The following is an 18053-nucleotide window of genomic DNA, read 5'->3' as shown; positions in this document are numbered from 1 at the left end:
GGGGGGGATCGGTTAGAGTAGTCTCTAATTTAGACTTTATTTCCCTGAGAAATGATAGAGCACTTAAGTGCTTTTCTCACAAGAATTGGTAGTTCGATGCTGAAATACAAGTTTTCTCAGTCTTCAAGTAAGAAGTAACCCAGCATTGAAATAAATGTAAACACATTACTTGGTAATTTTCACAGTTATTGCCAATGATGACAGTCAATAGAAACACAGGAAAAATCTGCTTGATCTGGTAGATGCATAAGTGCATCTGTCAATCAGATACTGCTGGGTTGCTGTACATATTCTTGATGAGCTCAAAAGAAGAAGAGGGTGGTCAATTAGCTGTCCTTGTCAAAGCTTGGTACTTATCATGAAACAAACTTAGTTGTTTTGACAGTTTTTTCACTCCTGGATGGAGGAATGTCGGATAGATCTGTGGTAATCCTCTGGACTGCTAATGTGTTCTGGTAAATCGTAGCCCCTTAGGAAATGTCCACTGTTTTGTTGAGCAAAATAATATAGTTGTCTGGCTAGCAGAGGTTCCACCTAATAAGATATTTTAAAAAATATTACTGAGATATTCGTTTTAACATCATGCAATTGGCTTATCATGAAATAACACTCAAATCCTAATGGTTAAATTCTAAATAAGTCTAAAGTTATATGCTATAACACATCAAAGCATTTCATATTTGGAGCTATCTGAATTTTTGTTAGTTCTTATATAGAGCAACATGTAAACAGAATCTACTTAGTTCTGGGTTTCAATTGAGACTAAAGTTAAAGATGGTACTTTCGAATCAACTACACTTGCAATTTACAGATTTACATTTAAGAATGTACATTATCTGACAAAATAATCAAATTAATAAGTCAGGTAAATTTCAGGATAATGTAAGCTAGTGAATTTGTTTTTCCACCATTGCTCTTTGACAGTGTGAAGGGATTATTCTGAATGACTTAAGATTTCATTTTGAATAATTCTAAACCAAAGGTAAAGGAAAACAACAACAACAACAAAAAAAACAACAGCCGCAGACTGCCTTTATGGGAAAAGAGAGGCTAATTTGCCCCAGATTGACATAGTTTGGTTATTAGTGTGAATCATATTCACCAGAACCAAAGTCAATAGTCAGCTTTTCCTGACTTTATAGAATTTAAGACAAGATGAAAGCTCTCATCAATTTTGCTATTTTCTATTAAGTTGAACCATTTTGATATTTGCTATACAGTCACTTGCATAACTCCTTTGTAAGTAACTGAAATGAATTAAGTCCATAATCAAAAAGTAGATTCATGTATATCTTCCCTTTATGGGTCATACAGTACCATTTTGAGGGGTGTCTTGCCTGAGCAACCACCTACTCTAGGCCATTCCCTTCATACATCCTGCAAATCAGATCCATGTAGTATTTTAACATCTACTCTTTAAATGTTGCTTATCAAGACCAGGTTTACTTATTTATTTATTAACACTCTCTATTGAAAACAAGAGATATTAGTGATTCTATCATTAGCATATCAATCACTGGAGATAATTCAGGAGAAAATTCTAAAGTCTATGGGCTTATATTTTGGTTAGTTGGTTGGGTTTTACAATCAAGAAGGGAGATTCATATGTTCAGGATTAGAGGTGTTTTACTTCAATTTCTTTTTCAGTACTGAGGATCAAACCCAATGCCTTGTACATGCTAGGCAAGCTCTCTACCAGTGAGCTACACCCAGAGCCCTCAATTTTCAATACAAAATATCATCTCAGAGCTAAAAATTTCATCTGAATTGGTATTGTGGAATGTAACATTTTTCCTGGTAATATCTGGGTGTGTAGTAATGTAAGTTTTCATATTCAAGCATCTTAGTATTCAAGATGGTTTTCTATGATGAATGAATGTTAAATGCTATCTATATAAACCTGTGTTCTTTTTTTATGAAACAATGTTTACTTGCCACAGTGACACTCCTCTTGCTGTGATCCCATAAAGAGGGATCAATCTACTTGGACTTCTTGAAAGATATACCCTCTTTCAAATAGCACATATTCATAATCAAATAATTCCCCCAAAATCTAGAAGTAAAGGGGCTTGGGCAACATTTGGAGGGGACCTACAAAATACACAAATGAAGTCCGTCATGGTGGCCCACACCTGTAATCCCAGTAGCTTGTAAGGCTGAGGCAGGATTGTGAGTTCAAAGCCAGCCTCAGTAACTTAATGAAGCCCTAAACAACTTATAGTGAGACCTATCTCAAAATAAAACATATTTTTTAAAAAAGGGCTGGGCATGTGTCTCAGTGGTTAAGTGCCCCTGGGTTCAATCTCTGGGACCTAAATGAGTAAAATTTAAAAGATACACAAATGAAAGAAAGCTTCCTAAATGGAGAAAAATTTCTCTCTCCAGGGAAGATCCACTAACCTGGCAGTATTTTTAAAGTCCTATTAGGCATGGAGAATTTTGAAGGGCAACTTTGAGTATCAATACTTTAAAATCCCTATAAAATGAGAGTATGACAATTTGAAAAAGAAAGAGAAAAAAAAAAAAAGATGGGACAAGTGGAGCCCTTGGTCTGAGCTTTGTGCCCTGGTTCTGTGATGAGTGGGTCTCAAGGGTGGAAACAGCACGTGGTTCCTTGGGCTTTGCTGTGCACTGGACCATGCTTCCTCCTCTATTTTAAGGGTTCCACTTATTTTCCCAGGTGGTTTGACATTTACTTTTCAGATTTCTCTAAGTAGCACTTTGCCCTCAAGAACAGGAAAACTCGATTCAATGATGATGTAACTGCAGACTCACGTGAGCCGTGATGAGCTTCCTTTGCCTCTGAGGGTCTGGAAACTCCTCCCCGAAGCACAGGGTCACTTGGAATCTTGGCAGGGGACGGCCATGGTGCGCGAATGCTTGCAGCTCTGAGGAAACCCACAAAAGCAAACCAGGTTAAACAGGAAGTAAGGGCTTTCTGTGATTCTTCACTATGAGAAGAACAGTCACTCTTTATTTCCCTAAATAGGGTCCCTTATCATGCAGACTCCAGAAACAAAATCACATGTACAAGTTCACATATGTGTGTGTTTCGTCATTTTTCCTCCATTCTTTTCAGGGGAATATGGCCTAAGCTGAAGATCATTGCTGTGCAGCACCAAACCCATCAGGATGCAAGTGATTGAAGAGAGGAGAGAAAGAGGGTGAAGAAGAAAATGAAATGTCATGAAAATGAAATGTCATGTTGAAGCAAAAGAATAATGTCTTATACAAAGATGACAGTTTCATTTTTTTAAAAAAATCAGAATGTTTCAACATCCCAGAATTATTTTAAAAACTCATGCCTTGACTATGAAAGAGACATTAATCCAGTGTCTGTGCTACTGGTGACATCTCCGTGGCTCAGACACTTGCTAACAGCAGCTTGTCCCACTTGGCACTAGGTGTGAACCCCAAACTGTGGAACTCTGAGCAGACTTGAGGACACCTTGAGAACAGAATGATGACTTGAAAAGGGCATGATGATGTTCCACTGGCCGCCCTTCTTGTGGATATACATATCCTGAAGCCACTGCTCTTATCTGAACAATATAAAACAGATAGGAACACTGTTGGAAAGACATGTGTCCAGGGTTGGGGTGTAGCTCAGTGGTAGAGCACTTGCCTAGCATGTACAAGGGCCTGAGTTTGATCCCCAACTCAGCCAAAAAAAAAAAAAAATTAAGTGAAGAATTTTTAAAAAAGAAAAGAAAGACATGCGTCAAATCATCCAGTCCCTGGCATTAACTCTTTTCCCCTTACCCAGACTCAAAGAAAAACTCTAGAGTTTAATGTCATGTCTGGAAAAAAAAAGAAGTAAATTTACACAGGAGCTCAAAGCAATGCATCCTTATCAGATACACACCCTTAGGCCATGCCTTTCGGGACTGTCCCTAAGCAGGGTACAAATCCTGAATGGGTAGATATCAAAGATTTCCACTACTCTCTGCAACTAAGGTTTCTAGCTAACTCACACAACTATTTTAACTTCCTGCTCTGTTTTTTCCCCCTTTCTTCTTCCAGAATTCTAATCAAACTCAACTGACTTAGTCAGAATGTGTAAAACACATTCACACTGTTGTGGCCTGGGAGCACACCTACACAAGTTAATCAGAGTAGCAAGTTGGCACAATTCTCTGAAAAAGTCATGCCTCAAATGATTGCTAATACAAGAATGTTCACTGGGAATCCTTAATTATGCAGAAGCTGGTCTGCACAGCTGCAGTTTTAAAGTTCACAGCATCCTTCCTGAACCTCAGTGAACCTCAGAGGTTGCAGTGGACAAAAAGCACAGGCTTCTGTTACAAAGGAAGACAAAAAAATTTAAAAAAAAAAGAACGATTCTTGCTCACAGATAAATATGAAATATGAAATTCTAGGCAAGAAAATTCACATCCTCACACCCACTCGACTCTTGCTTCAGCTTCTTATCTGTGGCCACCTCTCACCTGTCAGCTCTGACTCAAAGTGTACCTTACAGCTCACAGTGAAGACATTCCACCTCCCTAAAACAGGCATGGCAAGAGGAACTGAGAGAAGCAAGTGCCATTTTTTTCCAGGATGCCTTAATTAGAAAGCCCTCACCCTGGAGTAACCTCTGAATCTAAAGATGCCAAGATTGGCAATCTCTTAGGAAAACCCAACCTAGGGAGCACCAGCCTTCCAGGGTACATGACCCTTCAGACTACAAGATGGACATAAGAGATATAGACAGGTGCCTGTCAGAGGCTCATTGTATTTCCCCTGCCTGTCACCATGAATACCATGCCAGACCCAAGACAGTGAGGATGGTCCAGCCTGGAGACATTTCTGCTCTTAGATCAAGGGGTATCCCAACCTCATGTGTCTTCTTCATCATCCTACAGCTACCTCAGACAACCAGAGATGGTGCTTCCTCTTCCTTGTGTCCCACCTCTGTGGGAAGGGTGATTACCTAGGGATATATTTGTTTTGGGTACCAAAAAATAATTTGGATGGGTTTATACAAATTTGGGCCTCTTTAACAGAAAGGTCATGTAAATGGCACATAGATGACATATATATGTAAATTTTAATATATTTATATTTTAATATATTTATATTTTAATATATTTATATTTTAATATATTTATATTTTAATATATTTATATGTCTTTACATATATATTTTTATATAAATTACATATACATTATATATACATATGTATATTTTTTTTTCAAGAGGCAGGTTCAGCATTTGGCAATCCACTACTTCTGAATAATATCCAAAGGAATGAAATTAGTATGTTGAAGAGACATCTATGCTCCTATATTCACTGCAGATTATTCATAATAGTCAAGATAGGGAATGACCTGTCCAACAGCAGATGGATAGAGAAAATGTGGCATACTTATACAAAAGAATACTGTTCAAGCATAAAAAAAAGAATAAAATCCTGTCATTTGTGACAACATGGATATGCCTGGAGGATATATTAAGTGAAATAAGCTGGGAACAGATAAGACCAAGAACCACATGACCTCACCTATATGTAGAACCCAAAATAGCTGAACTTACAGGAGTAAAGAGTAGAATTGTGGTTCAGAAGCTGGGGGAGGGGAGAGAGATGGAGGTAAAAAGACACAAAATTTCAGTTAGGAGCCCTAAATTCAAGAGGTTCATCGTATAGCACCATGACAACAGTTAATTATGGTAGCTGAACTCTACACTTTTCTGAGTTCAACTATTTTCAAGTATATAATATACCTGAAGTTTTAAGAAGAGTTCGCACCACCAAAAAATGACAGATATGTGAGGTACTGTCTATGTAAATTGGCTCAATTTAGCCATTTTACAATGTGAACATATTTCAAAACAGTGGGCCAGGCAGAGGAATATGCTTGGTGAAAAGGAAGAGGCACTTTAAAAAACAAAGACAGGAGGTATTTTGAAAGGGGGGCCTAGTGGAAGAATAAGTTTAAGATAAGGTAAGAACCAGCAAGGAGTTGGCAAGCAGAGCAGCCCTCCTGTCCCCAAAGCATCCTCCATCTAGACAACAAATAGAACACTGTATGAGGCCCCCACAATGACATGTTCAATGATTTCCCAAAAATCCACCCAGGGCTATTTTAACTGACATGAAATCAAAACTAGGAAAAGAAAACACACTGGTTCTGGAAAATATGATTAGAAACACTCATGGGACAGAGAAAATACAAAACCTTCCCATCATTTCCCCCTTGACAAATCAATTCAGTACACTCCTATCCTTGGTCCCACCTGCAGGGTGGCATGTGCTTAAGGATGAGACATCTCATAACCAAGAACAGTATGCTTCTAACCTTCACAGTTTTTTCTAGGAACCCGGAAACATCACCAATTAAGCTTGTTAAGATCACCCAGCCCCCCAAAACGGAACCTTGTTAAGAGGTGACTACTTTTGAAAACCAAAACCCTGAGATATCAGCCTGAGCCACGGTCCACCTGGGCCTTCTCATCCAGACATTCTTTGACAATGAGGGGAACAGATGATAGAGGCAGAGATGACCTGTGAACCAGTCAAGTAACCTATTCTGGAACAAAGCCCACTGGGCTCTGGGGCTAACAGGAAGAACTCGGCTTGGGGTAGGAGGCACCTGTCATTTCTGACTCCTGCGGTCACATGCCACCACTACCTCCATTCTAGAAGACATAAAGTGCATTACCTGACAGAAACTGCTGCGTGTCAAAGAGCTTGCAGGTCTGATCTCTCTCCAGTTTGTTGGGCCGGTCGCTACACAGTGCCAGGGGCCCGTCCCAGTAGATCCTGCTCTGGCATAGTCTTTTGGCATAAAGTCCATCTGGAGCCATCCAGAGGACCACACCCCTCTCCAGGTGGCTCAGCAGCTTCTCAATGTTCTTCCTCTGCCCATTGTCCTCTGGGTAGGGGAACAGGACCTGGTCCAGGTTGCTGGCATCGTAGGTGTGTCCATGGGAGATCCTGCAGCCTTCAGGGCTAGATGTGGTCAGCTCCTTTACCAGGATTTCCCGGTAGTACAGGCAGATATGCAGTCGACAGTCTGCAAACACAGAGCTCAGGAGTCAGTGCTATCAGACCCACCACTCGACTTGCCCCAAACAAAGCATATTGGGTAGAATATGAGTGTCCCCAGATGTACCATGAACAAGTATATTTCAGGGTCAAGAATATCTAGGAAATGCTGCGTGTCTTTCTCTCATTGCTGAAGATTCCCCCGTGAGCATGTTTTACTTAGAGAAGCCCTCAGGAGACACCTATTTAATTTGTCTAACCCAGCAGCTTCCAAATATATGTGGCCATGGATTCTTTTTTATTTCAAGAGCTGGAGGAGCATATCCTTCATTAATTTTCTGCAAAATATGTTTAAGTGATAGCTGAAAGCCTCTCTGTTATGAAGTTACAAATTCTAGGCTGGTGATGCAGCTCAGGTTGCTTAGCATTTGAGAGAGACCCTAGGGTCAATTGCCAGAACCACAAAAATTAAAATATCTTAAAAGAAAGACTTACAAAGTCATGTTTTTTAGATGAAGTTGATTATGATACTGATGACCATGTTTACATCTAAAATACTGAGTCATGTGTCACTGAAAGAGAATTCATCTTTAAGTAAATCAATTTTGACTTTGGAGGAGTTGAACAATATGTTTAATTTCTACTAGCAAAAAACAAACAAATGTTTGTTTGTGAGTGTGTGTTTGTGTGTGTGTGTGTGTGTGTGTGTGTGTGTGTGAATTAAAAAAAAAGCAATTACATCCAACATCTGAAACTTCCTAAATTATTAATATAACATTTTTTAGGTAAATATATATACATAGACACTTTGAAGCATCAGCAGGAAGGCCCTAAGTGTAGTGATTCCTAAGTGATAGAACGTGATTTTCATTTTCTTTTTTTGTTTTTCTAATCTTGAAATTAGTTTTCTACAGTGGGTATGTACTTCTTTTATCATAAAATTAATTCTTATGGAAAAAAAAAAAGAATCTAGGCTGGGGAGGTAGCTCAGTGGTATAGCACTTGCCCAAGGCCCTGGATTCAATCCCCTGCACAGCAATTTTTTTTAAAGGAATCAATGAAAAAAAAATTCTCTAAGAGCCAACAGTTAATGTAAAATCTGCTTAAATTCCCCTAATCTTTGCATTTTTAAAAAAAGAACTCTAAATCTGTGCTTTTTGAAACTAAAAAATTAATTCATTTACAAAAGTTTTACTGCTTTCAGAACCCTCTTTAGAACACCACTCAAAAGGTTAAAGGACCCAGTTAGTTTTGCAAAGAGTTCCTTAAATAAAACATAAGAGGGCAACCCAGGCAGGGGACAGCTATCCAGAGGTGACTGCCTGGGATTTAACAATGACTGGGAATCATAGTTCTCTGATAAATGTATTCAAGGTTGATCATTAATCTGTATTATGCATACCAAGAAAAAAAAAAAAGGAACCCACAAAACCCTCTTATTCCTCAAAGGTAGATTTTGATTCTTAACCCACGTCACTGTCTCTTCAATTTCTGCCACTGTAAACAGACTGAGTAAGGTGGTGCACGGATGAGAGTGGGTGTTGGCCATTGGAGGTGACTGGCAGGGCAGGTTTCATTTCATTTAATGTCATCTGAAATCACGAGGTTGCAGAGATATAAATAGCTGTTTATTTCCTACTCCTCAGGCACCCACACAAGTCTGAGGTGCTCAGAAAAAATTTTTTGAAAGACTCTAAAAACAAATACAACTCTTGCTGCTTAGAACTGGCTCCTCCTAAAGGGGATCCTCAGTTATTCATGAGCATCTCAGAAGAAAGGCACACACCTCCCTGAGAACTTCAGAACTGCAAGGAACTAGACAGTAACACTGCAGCTTTTCTGTGAACAAGGAAAGCGCCTCAACTCTGGTCTCCTGAATCTTTAGAAGTTAGTTTGTATTTTCTGTCACTGACTTTTAAAGATGTCAGAGGGCAAGGTGAGAACTCTGAAGCTTAAGCTATTTATTTTTAATGTAAGTACAAATTCCATTTAAAAACAATTAAAATATTATCTAAAGAATGAATGAACATAGACAAAGAGTCATGAAGCATCTTCCTTAAATAGCTACACTCTCTGTGGTGCAGGAATTCTTTAGAAATGGAAATTTACAAATCAGATTGAATTCGTATTTGTTTGGAAGTCCTATCAAAGTTCAGAGGAAGACCAAAATATGCATTCCTTCTGGACATACGAAACATCATGAGACCAGGGGCTAGAACCAATGTCCCCAGGAAGCAAGTTAGGGACAACAAGTTTGCAGCTAAAAATAAAAGAAATTAACAGCTTTTTGAAATGAGAAGCTTTTATATTTCCTAAGAAAATATTCTACATTGTGAGAATGTCAGCTGATAGGGGACTCTCAGTAAAGAAAAACAAGCATTTGCATATTCCTGGAAATTTGGAGAGGTGCCATTGGAGAAATTAAAATGCTTCCATTCAACCTGTGTTTGGATCTGTATCAAAACGACAAGCTAGCTGGCTTTCTAATAATGTACCTTATTCACTTCAGTGTCCTCAATGTCTGGTGATAACATGTGTCCACACCTACTCCTGACTCAAGAGGGCCCAAACAAATGTCTAAATCCCCACCAAATCTACCCAAAGGTGAGTGGAGCCAGCAGCAGAGACTGGCCTCCTGCAGGTGCCTCCAAAACCCAACATTGCACTCACCTGAGAGCGCCAAGGCTTCAGCAGACCTTATGCTTGGCTCTATGGGGATTCCAGGAGCCTGGGACTCAGGTGGGGCACAAGCATAAAAGGTTCCTGTCACCTGGCAACCTGCATTTGCAAATAAAAATCAGATGTCTAAACACAGAGTCCAATAATTAGGAGGCCACCTGAGTGTGCAATGGAGTATGGAATGGAGTCACCTTCTAACCCAAACCCAACAGGCTCAAAGCAAGCACCCTCTGATGCAGGGCACATACTCATGAGGCAAAGACAAGCCAAAGTCCAATAGAAAAAAAGCAAGTCAAAGGAGGTATGAGCCATTGTACAGCCTTGGAAGAAAACTCAGAGCTCTCCCTCTTATTCATAAACAGGGAAAGTGAGGCTCAGAAGGAGATTAAAGGATTTGACCCTGTTCACAAAGCAAGTTCACGGCTGACTGAGAGATTAGGTCTGCCTAAGTTTTGATTACCAAAGACCCAGTTAAAAACTAACAAATGTTTAGTTCATATTTATTTTACTAGCTACTTCTGGGTTCATGAGAAAACTGAACCCATCTCCTGCCAGCCCAGTAGCGATGTGTCACATTAAAAACATATAGAGAAAGAATATGCTGGGATAGGGATGTAGCTCATTAGTACAGTGCTCTGTCACTGAGTAGATCCCAACACCACAGATACAAAGGGAAAAAAAAGAGAGAGAGAAAGAGAAAGAGTATGTCACAGAACCTAATTATGCTAGCAGTTCAATTATTGTTACCCATGCTTAGAAATATGTCTAGACATTCCAATTTTTTTTTTTTTTTTTGCCCAGTTCAAAACATTGCCTCGTGTTGCTATGCTTATTAGTTCAACAGAGTCTGATGCATTGGATACAAGTCTGAATTTCAGAAACCAGTTTAATGTTAGCGGATTCTTCACTTACAGTTTGAAAAATCAACCTTTGCTGAATATCACTCTTAAAAAGCCAATATAATTGAATCCCAAGTTTTTCTTTAAAGAACATGCTACTCAACAGACTTTATTCAGTACCAAAAGCCAAGAATGACTTGAACACGCTTGAAAAAGCAGGGAGGGAAAGACCAAATTGTAAAAGAGTAAATATTCCCAGAAAACACAAAAGGATCGGTGTGTGGACCCATCTCATGACTTCTACTTAAATAACTAACTCAAAATTCCTAAAAGCTAGTATTTTGCTGCATTGAACATACTTTGTGAAATTTTCTCTGCACATAGCTAATGAGTGCTTCTGCTGAAAAATTTCACTTTTGATACCCAAGGAACCCCTGTAGTCACAGGAACACATCTAATCCAAATTACACAAATCTTTTGGGACCCAATACTAGGCAGGCTCCTGTAAAGACCCTTTAGGGTTTTTTTTTGTTTGTTTGTTTTTTTGTAGTGTTTATCCATTCCCTTCTTATTATCATCTTTAATACCAAGAACAGCTCCAACGAACATAATTACTCTTCAAGGGACATAGAGTAATCTCCCAGTGTCCCTGCAGAGGAGAGGATCTGGGCATGACTGTAGTATGCCCATTTTACAGATGGGTAAACAGAAACAGACTAGTGAGATTATGTGACCTCAGTCAGCTAAGAGAAAATTCAGGAGGTAAGATGGCCAGAATCTATCCCCCCCCCCCTTTTTTTTTTTGCCTAAGTTTACAAATAAAACTTAAGGTTACTCAGGATGAAAAAATGTTAACCCATTAACCAGATAATTTAAAAATATATAGATGACCATTTTGATATATGACCTCCCCTGTCTTATGTACAAGGTTGGATTTGGGCTTAGGATATCTGACATTGAACACCAGCCCTTTACTCTTACTGAGTGACTTGGGCACATTATTTACATTCTACGAGTTTCCATGATCTTCTCTGTTAAAAAAGTGTGTGGGGGGGGCAGTTTTTGCTGCCTGGAATAATCTCTGGGGTATTTAAGGCCCCACATAGGGTTATGCCACATGGGTCCTGAAAAATCTGGTTCTGAGGAGCTTAGCATCCTATAGGACAGAGAAATCCCCCCCCTCTCCTATCTGATACACGTGAAATCTTTCTAGCAATCTCTGAGAAGGGGAAAGCCCTATGGTGTTGCTCAGGACAACCACCCGGAATTCCCCACGGACACATGTCTAGGTCTGCTCTTCTGTCAAATGCCCTGGCACATGCCTTACCATTTTCACAAGCTGGGCCTTGCCAGTGATGGCTACGGGGACCAAACGTCATTGGACACTGATACGGGATTTCTGGGTGAGGCTGATCCGGGACATAATCCCTCCAGCTTCTATCATGGGGTGGCATCATGTAGTTATGAACCTGCTAAAGGAACACAAGAGGAGTTAAGATGAAAAACATTGGCATGGGAAAAGGGGGTGTTTTTATATCCTCCCAAACTCTCAGGGAACCCCTTCTTCGGCCAGCAGCCAATTCATTTTAACATTCGAAAAGACTGGAGTGAGCTGTTCATTACACTAGGTGGAAAACAGTCACAGAAGTTCAAAAAGCACAATGAAGACAGTGTTGTAAAGCGATGATTTATCTAAGGCTTCATCATATGGTTAAGACTGGCACCAAAAATACTGCAAGGAAACTTGCCTTCTTTTACCCACCAAAGTGAAGAAAACAGAGCTGTAATTCAAATCAGGAAAGCCTACAGAGATCAGCTGCCCTGTGGTTTCACATGATAAAGCACAACTTCCAAAATCTTCAACTACTACAAAAGGTCTGGTTCCCAGAAGATTTGAGAATCAATAGAAGAAGCACATTCCAACAGACAAGATGCACCCAAGCTCTCCTATTTAAACTAACTGGTAATCTAGGCTGTGTGGTGAGACATTCACTCAGCCACCAAGGAAATTTGTTTAGCTGTTGGACTTGTCAAGGAAAACATGAAGTCCTGCTGTTTTGTGTTTCTTCCCCTTTGTGTGGGGCCAACACACAGACCCAGGCTGGACTTCCAAAGGCTTAGTGCCCTCCCCTGTACCTGGGCTGGGAGTGGGGTATAAGATGCCGGCATGGGGTAGGGGTGGCTCATGGTCATCTGTGGGTCCTCCAGGGTGAGCTGCTTTGCTCCTGTGTGTTTGAGGAAAAGAGAAATGGTACAGAGTGAAAAAAGGAACTGATTCAACTAAACGTCAAATCTTGGAAAAATACCTGAGGCTTTAGTTCTTAGAATGCATAGCACACAGTGTTGACAAATAAGGCATTTTTAGCAATTCCCTTGGGCAGTTCATATTATTTGAACAGATGTCAACAAGATCTGACATATTATGACAGGTAGAGAAATAAATGAGATCCATGTGCTAACATGCCTTGTGACCAGCTAAGGGGCTCTTCTGGTGAGATATATCCCAGGTGGGGTCATGATTTGTATAAACTGCAGATTTCTGGGCTCTGCTCCGGACACACTGGTCAGAATCTTGAAAAGAATTGTCCAGGAATCTGACTCAGTAAGTACCCCAGCTGACTATATTATCCTCTAAAAGTGGACCTTTTTATTACTGTAAGCAGTAACAATTTAAGATGTTCCATATGCTTTCCTTTCTGGAAAATGCCACTTACCAAAGTCTATTAGATAAGTAAAGTTTTAATGGGTCTTCAAGTTTGGAAATTTGGTTCATACTATAATTGAATGGACTAATTGGTAAACACACAGTTGAAGTGTGCACACACACATTATGTTACAGGGTTAGAGCCTGAGAAATTATCCCTTAGTAACATCACAAGGTTTTCAACTTATAACCCAGAGAACTTGGGGAAGGAGCCTGCTGGGCTTGACCATGGGACAGGAGGCAGCAGGCTATATAAAAGCAGAAATAGAAAGTGACCTTCAGAATGGAATTAAGGCATTATAAGTATCAGGCTGCCTCTATTCTGTGACCCAAATTCAGGAAAGCCCCTACCTTTTTTGGCTCCCTCAGGAACAATCCTGTACACTTTGTATGGGTCAGAGATATCCAGCTGGCTCCTCTCAACCAATTCCTCAAAGTCATTGCTCTTGTTCAAAGCGCATCGCAAACGTGTCTTCCAGGTAGGAGGGTCTGGTTTATCAATGCCTTCTCGGAACTTTCCTTTAAATAGAGCCCAAGCCTGGTGGGAAAGAATGAAGAGAATGAAAAGTCAATTTCTTTCTTTCTTTTTTTTTTTTTTAAAAGAATCTTTCTAAAAGAAAAAAAAAGGTGCTTAGTGCTTCAGGTTTATACTGTTGCTCAAAATGTGAACGGTAATGACACCAGGTGTCCTCCAGGTAAAATATTCTCACCTAGAACCCTACCATTGTCAAATTGAAGGTGAGTGGTTTCAACATTTCTGGGTGTTTATAAAAGGTGAGATGAGGCTTGGAGGCCCCTGAAGCAAGTGTGGCTGAGATTAGGGACAGAGCTGTGGAGGATTAAGTCCCCACAGGGTACATCTGGACAGTCACAAGGTCTGAAGTACTCTGTGAACAAATTCCCAGAGGAAGTCCCCTTCCCCTCCCTGCCCACAGGTGGGGGCTGGGTCTCACAGTTCACCGAGTAAAGTGCTCTAGGGGAAAGCAGTCATGAACAGGGGCACTCACACAGAAAGAAGGAGAGAGAGAGAGAGAGAGAGAGAGAGAGAAATTTCCAGAGTCTCAGAATAAAAGAGCCAGACAGAGATACCCCGAGACAGAAAGTGAGAAACAGAGATGGATGCATCCAAAGACAGCTAGAACCAGAGAGCAGAGACCAAAGGGGTGGGGGAGTGGGAACCAGAGAAACTCAGAGAGAAAAAAGTGAAACAGAGACAGAAAAACAGGGAGACAGATAAGAGCACCCACAGATGCACAGAGTCAGAGGCTTACACTGACCAAAGGAGACAGGGATTTGGAGATAGGGCCTGAGATTTGGATGAAAACAGAGGAAGGCACAGAGAAGCAACCCAGAGCCCTCTAAAGGCTGCCTCCTTCAAAGACATCCCTACTTCTGGAGCCCTCTGACCGACTCCCTGGGAATTGCTCATGCCACTTGCTCAGGATTGGGGCCAAGTTCCCCATTTAAGCAATCACCTGAGAACTTCAAAGCTCCAGCCACTTATCCCGCAGGGCTCATCCCATTCTGTCGCCCCTGCCAGTCCCTTTCTTTGAAAACCGCTGCACTGGGGCCACTGACTGGACTCTCGATGGAGTCTGGGCCAAAGACTAACTGGCCTCTTTGCCACCCTCCCCAAGCCTGCCCACAAGATTCCCGCGTTCAGGTGACCTTGAAGAGGGCGGCGTCCTCCTCGCGGTTATAGTCCTGCTTGCCCGCGTGCTTCCACGGGATACGGAAGATGCTCTTCTCTTCGTTCTCCCACACAAGCCCCGGGTACTTGCCGCTGTCGATTTGGTCAATCAGCCACTGGCGGAGTTTCCCGTTGCCGCAGCTCACCGCACTCATGCCGAACTCTCCACCTCGGCCGCCGCCCTCTAGGTTCATACCCAGTTTGCCGACCACCGCCCTGGAGCTCACCCAGAATTCGCCTCCCGTACTGGCTCCACGCTGCAGGGGAGAAGAAAGCTGCCCTTCAGTCACCGCTGCACAGCGCTCGGACACCCAGTCCTGAACCCTTTTGGCAGTGACCACGCTGTGAAGCGCGTGCATGTAATGTCAGTGTCACCCAAGTACCCTGAGAGAAGGTACCTTTGCGACAGGCCCCGGAGCATCCCCTTGGCGCGCACAGTTCTGCGGCTTCCTGAGCGCGCCCTCCGTGAAGCCCGTCTGCTCACCCCACCTTCCAGCACTCTATTAATTTAACTCATTTCACATCCCCAAAGCTCCCCAGGTACACAACTTTTCGCACGCTCCCAAATCCAGTTGCCACCAGTCTTGACACTGCGTTTGCCCGCTCACCTGTCGTTTCCGCTGCTCTCTGCTCGCTCCAAAGCCATTACCATCTCATTTTCCCCTTTACTATTAGTTTCCACTCTTTTTCACTCCATTCACACTCCCTTGGTGGTTCCCATGCGCGGAGGACCTCGCACGTGGCTGTCCCGTGTTTGGGGTTTCCAGGTGCATAGTACCTACTTCTCCCGCCGCTCCACACCCCCACCCCGTTCTCTTCTCCCGCAACCTTTAACTCTGTCCTTTAAATAACCCTAGCTCTCTTCAGCCAACCAGGATTAAGTGGGCCCTCTGAGCAACAAATGTGTACTATTGGAGGAGCGCAGCCCAGCAGCTGGAGATTCCCGCGCGTTGAGAGTCAGAATGATACCCAAACCAGTGAGGGAGAGTTGGGACAAGAAGGGACCCAGGGAAGGCGAGGCCAGCTCCTGTGCCTGGGAAGCGAAGGAGTGCACTGAGCAGGGGTTGAGGTGGTAACGCTCAGGCCTCCCAGCTGCCCAAATTTGGAGCTCCTCCTTCCTCATCAGCCCGGTAGTTACACGCTGACGGTAGTTGAGTTTGGGACCCTTAAGAATGAGATTCAGGGGAAGGAGCCAATAGGGTCAGGGGTTGTCCTCCCGCGGAGGAGCCTGCTGCTCCGTGTGGTTTCCTTTGACCGCCCGGCCTCAGCCATTCCTGGATCCCAGACAGTCCCGTTAGCTCATCTGGTACCGCGCGTGGCACCTCCAGGGCGCAGGTCGGGCTGACCAGCTAAGTGGCAGTGGGGTCCAGGATCTGAGAGAGCCCGCAGCAGGACAGGCAGTACAAACTCCCTGGGTCCGGTGCAGATGGGGTGGGAATCTGAGCTCCCTAACTTGGCCCCGCTCCCTTCCCCCTCCAAAGCTGGGGTCCCCTGCGTAGCCTTGAGATGGAACCCGGGACTTCCAGTTTGTGCTCCCTGCCCTCTCAAGCCAGCCTCACACTTCTCTTGACCCACTCCAGTCCTTACCTCTCCCGGTACTAGGAGCTGAGGGCAGCGGTGTGTCCCAAGTTCAAGTGGTGAAACTAAGAGAGTGAGGTGAGAAAGAGGAACTTTATAGAGCTTGAAAGCCGCGCTGGGGGCGGGGCGGAGGCGGGACGGGGGAGGCTCCGCCTGCGGCGCGGAGGGGGGCGCCTGGCTAACGGAGACGCAGCCCAGGAGGACGAGCCCCAGCTTCTGGATGGAGGCGAGGGGCAGCTGGTGACCCGGTTGGGAACTCTGGTGGCTCTCCGCGACCCTCTGTTCATCTAGTCGGAGAGCGCACTTGGAGCCTGGAGCGTCCCATCTCTGGGACTGTCACTGCGGACCGTTTCCCGCGAAGGGCGAGGCGCGAAATGGGGACCTCACCTCCCCGCCAGGATCTGCCCCGAGTCCCGTCAATAACTAGTGACAACCAAAGGCAGCAATGTGGCTTGGGCGGGAAGTGGGGGGGAGTGTAGTGGTAGGAATTTGGTGAAAAGAGAACTTTTGTTTTCAGAGCACGTAACCGGGTTGTCCACTTACTGAAGACTGGAGTGAGGGGTGGAGGAGCATCTTTGTCAAGGGAGAACCCTGCCTCTCCGCGGTGTTAGAGAACATCGCACTCTTTTAAAAGAAAATAGGAAATGGCCAGGATCCTTGGAACCATAAACCGCGGTTCAAATACTGTGTACATCTTTGAAATGCCTGCATACTTTTTCGTCTATTAAACTGGTGAATTGAGGTGATTCAGACCATGCAGGGCCCGCAAAGTTTCAATTACTGTAAGATGAAAGAGATGGCAGCATGCAGGGGGGGGGGTTCCCCGAAGTATCCAAGTACCCACATAAAAATGATAAAGTTTAAACCTCAGCCTGGTGGAAAGCAGTTTAATAGTCGGGTATAAATACCCCAAATGAGAGTAATATTTAAGTGGATCTAGGCTTTTACTTAATTTTCCAAGCTGTCTTTGATTTCCAAAACTCACTCCCTGAGCTTTCACCCACTGAACTTTCACCAGATTGTCTTGGATTCGCTGAGCATGTTTATTTACTTAGCATTTTCAGGTAAACCGTCAGATCACCACTTTCTATATGATTTTAGATCACCACCACTCCAGGTCAGCTTGCAACTTTTGAAAAGCTTTTAATTTCACTTATTTCTCAGTTTTCTTTTAATCTTATATATTGGGTCAATGTCTCCTAACTGAAGCAAAAACTAAGTTTAGGCCAGAGCAAGACTGGGAGGGAGGTACAGATAGATATGCTTATTTCTAAAACCAAAAGACTTTCTCAGAAATTTACAGGATGGCATGTTTTTATTTCACTCAAGTAAGTTTTCCATTATCAGAGTCTAGGTAATAAACAACAGGGTTTCATTCAAAGAAAAAATTCTGGTCATAACCTGTTTTGCTTCCTTTCTTCTTTCAGAATTATTCACCCACCAAATATTTTTTTGAGTACCTACTATTTGTTAGGAATTATTATTAGGCACTTGGAACACCTCTGTGAACAAAGCAAAGATTGCTGCCTTCAGGTTGCATTACATTTTCATCAGTGAATTACCTTTTTCCAAAAT

General features: G+C 42.7%; 1 protein-coding gene across 3 annotated transcripts in view; it reads right to left on the bottom strand.

Annotated features, from left to right (window-relative positions):
- Irf4 (interferon regulatory factor 4) overlaps positions 1–16559 on the bottom strand; it is an 18103-nt gene extending 1544 nt beyond the window's left edge. The window contains exons 1-9 of one of the 3 annotated variants that reach the window (XM_015506136.2): positions 16488–16559; positions 14879–15157; positions 13562–13748; positions 12643–12731; positions 11834–11978; positions 9659–9766; positions 6663–7016; positions 2776–2888; positions 1–534 (exon numbers count right to left, since the gene is read on the bottom strand). The exon at positions 1–534 is cut by the window's left edge and continues 1544 nt beyond it. In XM_015506136.2, the coding sequence (XP_015361622.1) occupies positions 391–534; positions 2776–2888; positions 6663–7016; positions 9659–9766; positions 11834–11978; positions 12643–12731; positions 13562–13748; positions 14879–15094 (1356 nt within the window). In that variant the 5' untranslated portion in view covers positions 15095–15157; positions 16488–16559 and the 3' untranslated portion in view covers positions 1–390. The remainder of the gene's footprint in view (positions 535–2775; positions 2889–6662; positions 7017–9658; positions 9767–11833; positions 11979–12642; positions 12732–13561; positions 13749–14878; positions 15158–16487) is intronic. The other 2 variants (XM_015506137.2, XM_048800479.1) reach the window with 2 other exon arrangements.
- Positions 16560–18053: the final 1494 nt, after the last annotated feature.

The sequence above is a fragment of the Marmota marmota genome, unplaced genomic scaffold, assembly GCF_001458135.2.
Source record: "Marmota marmota marmota unplaced genomic scaffold, marMar, whole genome shotgun sequence".
Taxonomy (NCBI): Eukaryota; Metazoa; Chordata; class Mammalia; order Rodentia; family Sciuridae; genus Marmota; species Marmota marmota.
Note: the sequence above shows the minus strand (reverse complement) of the source record. Positions and strands in the feature narration are given on the sequence as shown.